This window comes from Festucalex cinctus, chromosome 11 (genome assembly GCF_051991245.1).
Source record: "Festucalex cinctus isolate MCC-2025b chromosome 11, RoL_Fcin_1.0, whole genome shotgun sequence".
NCBI classification, from domain to species: Eukaryota; Metazoa; Chordata; class Actinopteri; order Syngnathiformes; family Syngnathidae; genus Festucalex; species Festucalex cinctus.
The window spans coordinates 18,874,311-18,888,052 of record NC_135421.1 but is presented as its reverse complement, the minus strand read 5'-3'; the positions used below and the strand labels follow the sequence as shown (position 1 = coordinate 18,888,052).

General features: G+C 37.7%; 1 protein-coding gene across 2 annotated transcripts in view; it reads right to left on the bottom strand.

The window, feature by feature from the left end:
- Positions 1 to 8,201, bottom strand: part of wnt10a (wingless-type MMTV integration site family, member 10a) — a 34,318-nt gene extending 26,117 nt beyond the window's left edge. Inside the window, exons 1-2 of one of the 2 annotated variants that reach the window (XM_077536175.1) lie at positions 7,718 to 8,201; positions 3,312 to 3,577 (exon numbers count right to left, since the gene is read on the bottom strand). In XM_077536175.1, coding sequence (XP_077392301.1) covers positions 3,312 to 3,577; positions 7,718 to 7,779 — 328 coding nt within the window. In that variant the 5' untranslated portion in view covers positions 7,780 to 8,201. The remainder of the gene's footprint in view (positions 1 to 3,311; positions 3,578 to 7,717) is intronic. The other variant, XM_077536176.1, reaches the window with a different exon arrangement.
- Between the last annotated feature and the right edge of the window lie 5,541 nt (positions 8,202 to 13,742).

Genomic DNA, 13,742 nt, shown 5'->3' with positions numbered 1-13,742 from the left:
GACAAAATAAGAGTGGCAAATACATCGTCATCACAAGGGACATAGCTACTGCATAACAACTGACAACATCATCAGAAGAGATTTAGCAACTCCAAATTACATCGCAAGGAACATGGCTATTCCATAACAACTGACACCATCAGAAGGGACATATAGCTACTGCATAACAACTGCCAACATCATCAGAAGAGATATAACAACTAAAAATTACATCACAAAGGCCACAGCTATTGCATAACAACTGACAACATCATCAGAAGGGACATAGCTACTGCATAACAACTGACATCATCAGAGGAGATTAAGCGACTCCAAATTACATCGCAAGGAACATTGCTATTCCATAACAACTGACACATCAGAAGGGACATATAGCTATTGCATAACAACTGACAACATCATCAGAAGAGATATAACAACTAAAAATTACATCACAAAGGCCACAGCTATTGCATAACAACTGACAACATCATCAGAAGGGACATAGCTACTGCATAACAACTGACATCATCAGAGGAGATTTAGCGACTCCAAATTACATCGCAAGGAACATTGCTATTCCATAACAACTGACACATCAGAAGGGACATATAGCTACTGCATAACAACTGACATCATCAGAGGAGATTTAGCGACTCCAAATTACATCGCAAGGAACATTGCTATTCCATAACAAGTGACACCATCAGAAGGGACATATAGCTACGGCATAACAACTGCATCATCAGAAGAGATATAACAACTAAAAATTACATCACAAAGGCCAGAGCTATTGCATAACAACTGACACCATCAGAAGGGACATATAGCTATTGCATAACAACTGACACCATCAGAAGGGACATATAGCTATTGCATAACAACTGACAACATCATCAGAAGAGATATAACAACTAAAAATTACATCACAAAGGCCACAGCTATTGCATAACAACTGACAACATCATCAGAAGGGACATAGCTACTGCATAACAACTGACATCATCAGAGGAGATTTAGCGACTCCAAATTACATCGCAAGGAACATGGCTATTCCAAAACAACTGACATTATCAGAAGAGATACAGCAACTACAAATTACATCACAAGGGACACAGCTACTGCATGACAACTGAAAACATCATCAAAAGGGACATAGCTACTGCATAACAACTGACATCATCAGAGGAGATATAGCAACTACAAATTACATCACAAGGGACGCAGCTACTGCATAACAACTGACAACATCATCAGAAGGGGCATAGCTACTGCATAACATATTATATTGCATTGTTATGTAGCCCATTTCTATTCCTTTAAAAGTGTGTTTAAAAGTAATAATAGCCTCCCTTGCTACTCACATTGAAATATTAAGCCATGATGATACAAAAATGTATTCTCGTCTTCCTCGTTGGGTGAAATTGACCTCAACTCAAAATGTCCTGCTCATCAATCTCGGGCGCCCCAAAGAAGCAGATGCCCTTTCCAGTCAGTAACCCGGCTTGAGATCCTCTTTCATCCTTTTGTAGCTAACTTGAAACACTTCAAACGACGGCCCCAGGAAACTGATCTGCGCCCAAGTTTGGTAATCTGCAGGTGACCAATTTTTGAACTCGGCTCATCTTTTGTCTGATCCGCCGTCAGGACAGGACAGGACAGGACAGGACAGGACCGTCCGCTGGCTGGTTCCAAAGGAGGAAGAAGCCAGCCGAACTAACTGCGTGTGTAATTTCGTCTCGTGCGCTCACAGTCGAAAAACAAGCGAAAACATGATGGGCTTAGAAATAGATTACGCTAACATGCAGTACGTTCATCCACGCGTGTCGTTGGAGCTGCTCATCTGTCCCGTGAGCATCTCGTTTTGAGGAATGGCGTCAATGTGAAGTTGAGTGTGAAAACCGCAACCTGTTGGAACATCAAACCTTGGATGGATGCCCCCATACTTTTTCCCCTCCTCTGCGTGTCTTGTAAAGTTTTGCGGCAACCTTGAAGCGTAACGTGTTGCTTCACACGTCGTCTTTTGAACGGAAGCGATGCAAGAGCAAAAAGATAAATACATGAAAGGACCACACGTGTCTCGCGAATATACCTGATTAAAAAAAAAAAAAAAAAGTATATATAACAGTCTGAACGTCTCCGTGATATTTGTTTGCAATGTAACCTCAGTCTGTCGCATGTATCAATAGCACAATATGTGCTCTGTGTGGGCAGGTGATAAACTGACAATCGTCCATAAATCTGCAAAGTTGGTTTGAGTACCATAACAGTGTTGACTTCATATTTGACTTGAACTCATTCACTCCCAGCCATTTTCACTGAAGCAACCCACTTTGCCCCCCAGCTGTTTTACTGGACTTTGACTGATTTTGCAAGGCCCACATATATTATGATATTATGTTCTATTGTTATAAAAACATGGACTTACCAAAAGAAAGATTAGAGTCTCTTACATTCACCAGGAAGAAAAAGTATATTTGTATTTCAGTTTTGCAGCAATTAGCATTAGAATACAGCTAAGTTTCACCAATATTCACATTCCTGGTGAAAACACTGACAAAAACAGCTTGTTGTTACATTACTTTTATACTCTGCTGCCATCTGCTGGCCGTTTTTGTAGTAACTACTATTGCTTCAAGCATTCTCTTGACTTTAGAGGCTTCTCTTTTCTCTAGCATAGAAAAAAAAACAAAAAAACGCATAATTACGTCTTTGGGAGGATGGCAATCTTTAAAATGGAATGTTTTTATACATTTTTGGGAGCAAATGAGTTAAAAGTATTTTCTTAAATTTATGAAAGACCTGACTCATTGCACTTTAAGACAACTCAGAACATTTTAAATTCAGATTTACAATTATTAAATCAGAATTATGAACGTGATGTCAATGTTTGTGTAACACTTAACACGTTACTTTCATTGATAAACTAAATCATTTGACTCGTTACTCGTTGTGGAGTTTTTATCATGTCCTTGACATTTAAAAAGAATTGACGTTCTATAATTAATCGACATCGGATTGAACTGAAGTGAATTGAACTGAATCGGGAAAAATCAAATCAAAATTGTGAATCGAAATCGAATCGATTGAGGACATTAGAATCGATACCCAGCCCTATTATTTACACATATATGATATATGTTGGTTGGCGACCAGTTCAGACGACATGTTGTGTCAAAACTTTGTAACTGTTAAATATTGGTATGGGTGTTTTTTCCCGTTCTTCTGCCATCATAACCCCGATTATCGCAGAACTCAATATTCTGTGAGTCTAAAAATATCCGTTAAAACGGCTGACGATACGTTGAGCGCTGGCAGTTAGCAAGTCGAACCTCTTTTGAAGACGATGCTGTCGTACGGTATCTTGTTCCTGGTCTCCAGGCTGGAGCAGTTCCAGCGGTGCCCTCGGAACTGGTGCTGGCACTCGTGGATGGCGATCTGGATTCCCTGGATGGCCGAGGCCGTCACGTCCGGGTTGCGCATGCACACCTCCAGCTGGCGCCGGGTCAGCCCCGGTAACGTCAGGCACACCGTGTTGGCGTTCAGGATCGGGTCGATGTTGGGGAGCTTCAGGCCCAAGATTTCGTTGGAGTCTACCCTGCATGGGAAACAGAAAAAAAAAAAAAAAAAAACAGTGAAAACGGCATAAGGAGCCGCATTTGGTTCTTTATAAATTCCAATGCAATCCACTTTATTTCTATAGCACATTTTATAAACAAAGAGCACATTGAGATCTGCACGGTATCATACACATAAAATCTAGTAAAACCAACTATTCAAATAAAAAACAGTCAATAAAATACAGTAAATAAAATAAAATTTAAAAAATATATATACTTAAAGTAATTTTAAAACAAAAAATTTAAAAAAAAATCAATATATTAAAAATAATTTTAAAACAAATTATCAAAAGAAAATTTAACATATTAAAAGTCATTTTAAAACAAACAATTTAAAAAATTCAATATATTAAAAATAATTTTAAAAGAAATTAAGATTTTTTTTTAAAATATATATTAAAAGTAATTTTAAAACAAACAAACAATTTAAAAAAATCAATATATTAAAAGTAATCTTAAAACAAATTAACCAAAAAATAAAATAAAAAATAAAAGTAATTTGAAAACAAACAAAAAATAAAATAATAAATATATTAAATAATTTTAAACAAAAAAAACATTGTAAAAATTAAATAGATTAAAAATAATTGTAAAACAAATTAACCCAAAAAAAACACGAGATGACCCCGAGGACCACACAATTTACGCTGAACTAAAAGCTAAAGAGTAAAAGTGGGTCTTAAGACGAGACTGTGGGTGCAGTCCGAACGTGGAGCAGTTTAGCACTTTTCTCGCCGCAATTACAATTAGAGTCTTCATTAAATGTTAAAAAGTCCTGAAATACTCTAATTCAAAGTCTTTCTTAATTGGGCTCTACATTCTCTGCAGTTTGGATAATCACCTTCACATGTTGCTGGTCCCGCTTTTAAAAATCACACAAAGTTGTTTTTGGATGAGCAGGTTTGACACTCTCGTGCTATTTGAACTAACTTTGGATAGCATCTTATCTTGTGAGTAACAGCATCCAACTCATCTCTGCTTGTGTGATGCTTTCTCAAGGGTTCTTCCATTTTTTTTCCTTTTCCTTACCTGGTTCATGGTCTAGATTAGAGGCTGTTGTGGACTTTTGTTTTTTATGGGCTTGTGAAGCCCCTTTTTGTGATTAAGGGCCGTATAAATTGACTTGGATTATTATCAGTGTCAAATGAACCGAGAAAATGCGTTTTAAAAAAACATAAGAAATAAAACAAAATGCACTTGTTTGGGAATTTGGTTTTGACATATCGATGATGCGCCTGGCACCCCTGATAATTTGATAGCTGAACTTTACACTTGCTGGAACCATGTCTAACTATTGGCGCAGGTAGCATAACACGATTTTTTGGTGTGAATTTGATCGAGGTACAGGCAGACTTTGCCAACCAGTCGTGGATTTCATTCATAAATATGACAAAATCAAACCCTCTAAAACAGACTTCCACAATCTTGGCCATCGAGAGCCGGAGTCCTGCAGGTTTTAGATGCTTCCGTCCTCCAACACACCTGATTCTACAGATCGGGATCGGGATCAGTCAAAGCGTGCTGATGGGCTGATTATATGAATCAGCTGTGTTGGAGGACGGGAACATCTAAAACCTGCAGGACTCTGGACCGCAAGGAGCAGGATTGGAGAAGCCTGCTCTAAATGATTGCAAAAATTAGCCAATTGAACAAATTATTAGTTGTATTAGTATCTTTTTAATATATTTTTAGAATCCTCCACAACCAAGTACTTATTTCACAGATCTGCAATCTTCTGCAAGTCCTTTTTAACTCTTTGACTGCCAAAAACGTTGAATAACGATTAGTAAAATCACGATGTATGCCGCCATAAAGGTTAAATGACGTCAACTACGTTTTTTTTTTTTTTGGGGGGGGGGGGGGTTTTAATCAGTGGACAGTGCAACGTCTAAGTGCAGCGCTGCCTGGTCAATGGGTTGTGGAATCAAAAACACCCACTAACAATGGCAAGCAGATGGCAGCATTGTATTTCTTCTGTATGGAATTATAATGAAACATGAAGGAATCTGATGAAATTTAATGTTTTCAAGGATGTCATTAAACAAAAAATATTAATGTCACTGTTGTGAAGAACCCGCGACCCTTGTGAGGAATAAGCGGTCAAGAAAATGGATGGATGGATGGATGTTGTGAAGAAAATGTATCTTTTCACAAAAACCTCGTTTTCTCCTTTTTCAATTTTCGCTCAAATGACCTATTTTCAAATGGTGATTACTAAAGAAGGGAATAAGGAAGAAACATAACTTCTTTTTTCGAGTGAAAAAATGGAATTCGGCCTTTCATGTTGGTACGCACATTGTATATGTAGTAAAAGCGCACAATATTCTGTTTGCCTTAAAAGATGAGTTAAATGCTCGAAATCGGCTGGCACTGTGTTTTTTTTGTTGTTGTTGTTTTTTTTTTATAACGTGGTCGTAAAAGAGTTAAACATGCAAATCTGTTTCTTCTTCTGCCATGTCAAAGACCAACATCGCACTTCTCACACGCCACTTTTAAAGACAATTAGCTTCCATTAGTAGCGAATCAAGTCAACTGTGTCCACGCACACAATGTCGCAAATCTCGCAGACGTCTTCAAAAATACCAACACTAATTCTAGCTCACCCCTGTGCAGATTTACACCACGCCTTATACGAAAGCGGAGCACTTGAATATCATCTGCAACTGTTGCAGATCAGTCATGCAACAGCGCAGTCATTGAGCTGACAGCCACTAAAGAGAAAGCACTTTTCCGCATCACAGACAAAGCGTCAAAAAGCGTAACAAGGAAAACACGGGCGGCAAAAAAAAGCACGTTCATCTGAGAGAAAAGTTGCCTCGTGTGTTATACCGGACACACGACCCGGAGCGCGTCTGCAGGCGCACACGCACATCTGTGCACGCTTGACTGTGACTTGACATGCAGCTGGAAGTTTTGCGCACGTTCTCTCCATATTTCTTCACCGCGTCTTTCGTGCGCGAGCCAATTATAGAGAACAAACGTCTTTTGTGCAGTTTTTTCGCGAAATAAAAAAAAAAAAGCAGGAACCTTGAACACGAATCAAAGCGCTTTAGATGTTGATCACGCATCCGCGATGGTTTTTTTTTTTGATTGCGCGCCCTCAGCTGTAATTCCATTTGGGCGTCTGTTACTACCTGTTGCCTTTCCCGCTGCAGGCCTGTTTCGACAGCTCTTTCCAAGGAGCAAGGTCTAATTAAGAGGAAGATTGTTTGCGAGGGAGGGGCGCACGGCCAACCGCGTAATTGGCCAAAGATGATAAACGACGGTGGAAACAGACATATAATGATTATTCCATTATTTTGCTGCTATAAATTTTCAGGTCGAGTGCACACATCAGTCTCATGTTCTTGATTATTTTCCAGTTACACAAGATGACTTTGTCTCATTAATATGTTGTTATACATAAGCGTAATTAGCTTTAATGGAGGCATTTTAGGACGTAAATGACACCCATCAACAATAATAAATTAAGTGCAGTCATGCTCAATGTGTGCCGTGCAAAAAGTATCTCTCGTGCAAATAAAATGTAAAAGCATGAAAAAGAAGTATACAGTTCAGTTGTATTTAACTTTTTAAATATTGCTTAAAATGTAATTAACTTTAATCAAGGGTATTAATCAACATGAATGAGTACTCCAAAGAATCATTTCATTAAATCTATTTATAACATTTAAAATCAAGAATAAATTATGCTTGTATATGCAAACAGCCTCATTTGATCCATTACAACACTTTTCTGTTTACTTCTCATGTACAGTATAACTATACAAGTACTTTAACTTTGAAGTATAGTACAATATACTAATTTGCATTGGATTACCTTTAATTGACACAACTGTCCAAGTATAGTTTAGTTATTTGACTTTTCACTAGTCTACAATAGCAACATTGCATTTGCACTCATTTTTTTTCTATTACACATTTATGTAACAATTTTATTTGTAACTTACAGTATTTTTTTTCTAAGTGCAGCATAATGTTTAAAAATACTTGTTTTAGTTTTTGATGAAGTCATAGACTACAGTTGCTCATTGTGGTTTTACGCAGAGAGCCAAGTACTTTTTAAGGTTGCAAAAAGTTCAAAAACCACTTAAAGTTAACTTTCGAATTGAACTCACCTTTTGTCAAGCAGAGAGAAAACCACCAAGATGCACGTCACTCTGATGAATGAGTGTTCCATTTCTTGTCTATTGGAACTAAAAAGTCATTTAAAAAATAAAGTTGAAAAAAAACTGTTCTGAAGAGGTAGTCCAATATTCCGAGCACAAAGTTGAGAGTCGTCAGAGGCAAGAGTGGTCCAGCGGTCCACATGTGGCGAGTCGCGACGGGAAAGTCATCAAATCTCTGACGTGTGAAGGAAGAAAAAAAAAAAAAAAAAAAAAAAAGTGGCGGCTTGTCACACACCTGCGTGCACACACGCGACTCCCAAAAGTGTTGTCAGCCACGTAACATCCCACAGAGAGCGACGAGAGGCAGCACGCATGCACGCACGCACCGGCAAAAGACAACAAGTATATGTGCGCCACTTGGGAGCTTTTTCCTCCAAACTGCTGCTGCACTTCGCTCCGCCAGCCCACTTCTCTTTTTTTTTTTTTCCCTTTTTTTTTTTTTTTTAAACGCCACACTTGAAGAAGACGAGCGTCGAGGAAGGTCAAGTGTCCCGCGAAAGAAGGATAGAGATCCGTTTTAAGATAAGGACAGCACCAACAATGCCCAAGTTAGCCTGCAGCGCTCCCTGCAAGATTTTCTATTGGATGACGGGTGCCCAGAAGGAGGATATTGCAAACGTAGAACTACATCAACACATGGCACAGTTTATTTTATTTTATTATTATTATTATTTTAATTTGTCATTTTATGACAGCGGTTAAAGATCCAAAAGCTTTGTGTAACTCCAGAAGGAGATTCTTCATGTTTTTTTTTTAACTTCAGAGGGTGCACTGACTGATAGCTTTAACTTATGATTGGGTCAACATAAATGCAAATTGGGTCAACATTTTTCGGGCTTTATTCAGTGAGATGATTTTTCATAGATTTTCATGATTTGTCCTCATTTCCATTATTTTGCATGCACTGTTAGAAATAGATATGTTCAATACTACTTTTTTTTTTTCAGACTGATACCAATATGAGTACTCAATCTTGAGTAGTTACCGATATCCAGTACCGATACCACAAGTATTTTTGATACATAACATTTCCCCAAAAAATAATTATGAACTTAAGTCATAAGAACAGGATGATATTCTTTTTTTTCTTTTTTTTTTCCAGAATTGTTCATTCGGCAGTCTTACTGATTCAACATCTTATCATCATTTCTTTTTTTTTGTACATATGTGCGCCTTTGCGTGCGTGTGCGTGCGTGAGTGTAAATTTGTACTCATTAATTCACCTAAAACCTAATAAAAATCCCATTAGCCTTCACCTTAACCAGATACTTCGGAGTCTCGCCAGAGTCGTGAAGTTCAGAAGGACAGGAGACCAGAGGAAAGGTCAAAGAAAAGAAAGATAAATCAAAGTGAAATCCAGCACCAACTAAACACCTCCTGCCATCCACATGGTTACAAAACCCCAGAAACCTCGAAATTCCAACAAATTAAGGAGATCTCAAGAGACCAGAGGAAAAACTAAAGAGAGGAAGGAAGGAAGGATAGATGAAGCAGAGTAAGATCCACAGACGCCAGCACCAGCTGATTCAACGAGCAGTGGGAGGGAGCTGCGAATTCTGTTTGAATTTCAATCGATGCTGGTGTGATGGATCTGCAACAGGAGGATATTCAGGCTAACCGAATTGGACCCCGACGCAATTTTTATTTGCGAGCAATGATGATTGTTGCTGACGATGATGACGAGCAATGAGGGGAGGGGAGATGCTGACGGAAAATATTGGACGACCAGCGACATGCAAATTTCATGCACCGAAACAATTTCACCCAAACTATTTAGTTGCCCATTGACAATGTATGAGATACTATTTCATGATAGTGAAATATCATGTCATCAGATAATATGTGAAAATGACAAAATACTTGACTAAGTAATTACTAAGTAATTGTTGTAGCCAAATTATTTGAGGTTAGTATTCATCTATTTTTTTTTTTTTTTTGTACAGAAGCAAATTTTTAAGTCAAAAGACAGCTAGCATTTTGTAGTTTTTCTTCTTCTTTTTTTTAACATTTGCAACTATAGTGACGTTAAAAGTGTTAAAACACACATTTTTTTACATACCAACATGAGTTGGAAATATCTTTTTTTTTTTTTTTTTTTTTTTGAGTAGATTACCACTACAGGCATCATTCTCAACTTTTTTTTTTCTTTTTTTTTTAATAGTAAAATGCCACAATTGCTTGATCTAATCCCTCTCATCCCTTTTGCTTTTACCAAAACTTTCCGCTGCTTCAAAACTCTCTATTTGTCTTTCATCTTTTTTATTGAAATGACTTAAGTGTGAAAAAGGCTCCCTTGTTGTTGAAGACCACATTCTATCACTTATCTCAACATTTTTTTTTTCTTTTTTTATGAGCAGCCAACACTGAAAAGGAAGCCCAAATAAAAAGAAGCCCACGTAACAGCAAAGGGAAGCAAATCCGCAGCCGCGAGGACTCACCAAAGTCGTAAATCCCTCAAATCAACTCCTTGTTGTTGCGATGCAATTAAGTTGCCATACGCAAATTTACGGTGCGCGTTCACCAAACAGTTGAAATGTTTTCTCTGATGTGTTCATCATCACAACAGGCCATTTTGCGGGTTTAGCAAAGCGATTGTTGCGTCCAATTACTGTACTTGCGTGTCAGCAAGGCAAAAGCCCCTTGGCAGATTTTGTGGTTTGGCAAATTTCAAACATAATTTTTTTTTTTATTGCTCTCATCCGAGTGGGAATCATCCAAATTCTGACCACCGGCTTTCATTAGATGTGAAGGATGTTATACTCGACTTTCAACATGCACGAGTGAGCCGTCATCCTCGTTCCCAGATCGTTATGCATTCACATGAAATGGATTTTAAATTCATTTCAGGTAAAAGATCAACTCTAACTGATGGATGGATGGATGGATGGATGGATGGATGGATGGATGGATGGATGGATGGATGGATGGATGGATGGATGGATGGATGGATGGATAGATGGATGGATGGATGTCCATAAACAAATTTGTACTAGAGTACTTTATCATATGACTAAAGTAAAAATATAAACATCCTCCTCCTAATAATTACTTGAGTAAGAGTAAGTACTTACTGATAAACTACTCAAGTATTGAGAGTAAATTCTCATTTAAAAATTTTTTAGACAAAAATACAAACTACGGCTGGACAATTTAGCTCAGTCAAAATGGAATTGTTATTATTATTATTATTATTATTATTATTATTATTATATCATATATTGCACATTTATTTATATTTTACTATTATTATGATATTATTATTATTCTTTATTTTGGTACTATTATTATTATTATATTGCATATTATACATTGATTTATATTTTACTATTATTATTATTATTATTATTAGTAGTAGTAGTAGTAGTAGTAGTAGTAATTTACTAGTGTGTAAATGTTTTCCTTTTGACCATGTTTGCTTCTGTGTTGGGTCATGTGACTGTTTGGCTCCATTTGATTGGTCCATTGGACTCCTCTTATGTCACTAGTGGTTACTGTGCATTTGTTGAAATATTGCCATTTGACACCAGTCTCTGAAGAAAAAAAAAAAAAAAGGAATACATCCCACAATTGGAATGCAGCAAAAGTAATAATATTATTAATAATAAAAAATAATCGAATGATATCTAACGCAAGAATTTTACACAGATTTTTTTGGGGTCCATGTTTTTTTTTTATTTAATAAATATTTTCTTTGCCAACTTCAAATCCTGATTGCAAAATAGTGAAATAATCTTATCAAATCTTATCAATTTACTCCAGTTTGGATTTGACATTCACATGTAGGTCCCAGCTGACATGAGTTGATTTATTATTTTATTTCTTTTCTTTTTTTTTTTACTTACATTGTAGACATTTTTACTTACATTGTAGTGCAAGACAACATCTGGAGCGGCGCGTGTTGCCAAGATGTCCGTCCGTCTCTTCCACTCTTTTTTTGATTCGAATTTCTTTCCTCGCTGCTCGTTCACGTTTAATTGCTTCCCATTCTGCACTGCTAAGTATGTTCCTGTTCCATTCCATTAATTCAAATGTGGGAAAGCTGTCAGTCGCGAGTCTCAGCTCAACTCAACCGCCGCGTCGAGAGACATGAAAAATGCTTGAATGGGAAAAGCCAGCCAGGTTAACATCACACTTTGTTATTAACGGACTGGAAAGTGTTTTGTTTTAACATTTTTTTTTTTTTTCACGTAACCATTGAAAACATGGTTACTTTATCTCGCACGGCTCACTTTCCCCGCCATGTGAAACACGAAGCCGTTCAACATCTAATTTAATAATAAAAGAAAACACTGGACTTTTCCCAGTCGTACTTTTTTAGAATTGACGAATTTGCTTCAATAGGAATCTAATTGTCCTGCGGGGAGCGACACGGCCGAGCTAAGTTTTCCCAGTCTGGTTGCGAGTGCCATGTAAACAGTTTAGGTCATACAATATTCATGAGCATGATATAGTTTATCGTCTTGTGCAAAGCGAGTGTGAATGTTTCTTTTGGTTGTACTTCTGGTGTGAGATTTCGAAAGCGAATGCGTTTCATGTATTCCTTGACTTGTATTGAAGGGCCAAATGGCAGGAAAAGCAACAGTTGGGTACATACACATCAAGTTTGAATGATTTTGAAAATGTGAGAGAGCCCACAAACGAGGAAAAATGAGAGGGGGGGAAACACACATTATATGTTCTTACTTTGATTATGTGGTGAAGAACCCGGTTTAAGCCATCCAGTTTCAATCTGGACGAGCAAAATATCCAGTTTTGGTTTATATTACGGTACGTAGATGTCTGCGTAGTACCGAGATTGACCTGTGAGAGGCAGACTGGTGTCATTCAGCATTCAGACTGCCAGGATGTACACGGAAAAAGAAAGACTTATGTTAGCTTTTTGGCTAAATTGACTATATGCACGGAGTGGTGTGACGTATTTGAGGAAAATCTCATAATGTACACCCTCTTTCAGAGGTGTCAAATCCAGGTCCAGAAAGTAAAAACTCTGCCACAGTTTGGCATTAGCCCCAGGTGCTAGCTAGCTAGCTCCCTAGCTAGCTTCCATGGTGCTTGTTTCCCTGCTAGGGAGCTAACTGCAGGTACAGCTAGCACCAGGGGTTAAAGCCAAACTGTGGCAGGGTTTTTACTTTATGGACCTGGATTTGCCACCAGTGAACCCTTTCCTGTAATGGACGTTGGTTAAATGCTGTTTTCCTTCAGATAACCTTGATTAATTGCCAATGTTATTTGTCACGAAATCAGTGCTAGGTACCCAGAAAGAGAGGTTCTAGCTGCTTTGTTTTTTTGTTTTTTTGTTTTTAGAGAGGTTCTAGCTGCTTTTTTTTTCTTCTTCTCATGTTCAAAATTTGAAAAACAACGAAAAAAAACATTAAATCTGTTGGCGAAGGTCTGGCCAAAGCAACAGCATGTTATTTTAACCATGTGATGTTGCTAAATGACCGAATATGACCTTTAGCCGCAGCTCCCTTGAACACGGGATCGGATATCCTTCAAACCAGAGGATCGCTCGCTCGGACAAAGAGAAATAATCCCTGAAAGATCAGTTGAGAACTGTGACTGGGGAGAAAGGGGCTTGTAGTCGATTGGACCTTTGACCTCAGTCATCAGGTGTTGGATATCCTGCTAAGTCATTATTATTGTCGCCTCACAGCAAAAAAAAAAAAAAAAAGGGTCCGTACACTTTGGGCTTTACAATTGAATTCACGCCGACAATTAATCAACTATCAAATTTGTATTGCCTCTGTTTGTGCGTGCCTTCGTTTCAAGCACTGTTTATGTGGCACACGTTTTGACCACTGGGGGGCAGTGTGGGTCTTTGCTTCTAGATACACTCTTGTAGTTACATAGAGTAGAAGAAGCAATTCATAAATACGTTATGTTGATGCAAGTGGGGTTTCTTTTTTTTTTTTGAGTGTAGGAAGCGCATATGCCTGTAATTATTGTTGGGGTGCTTGTCTGTGTATATATTCCT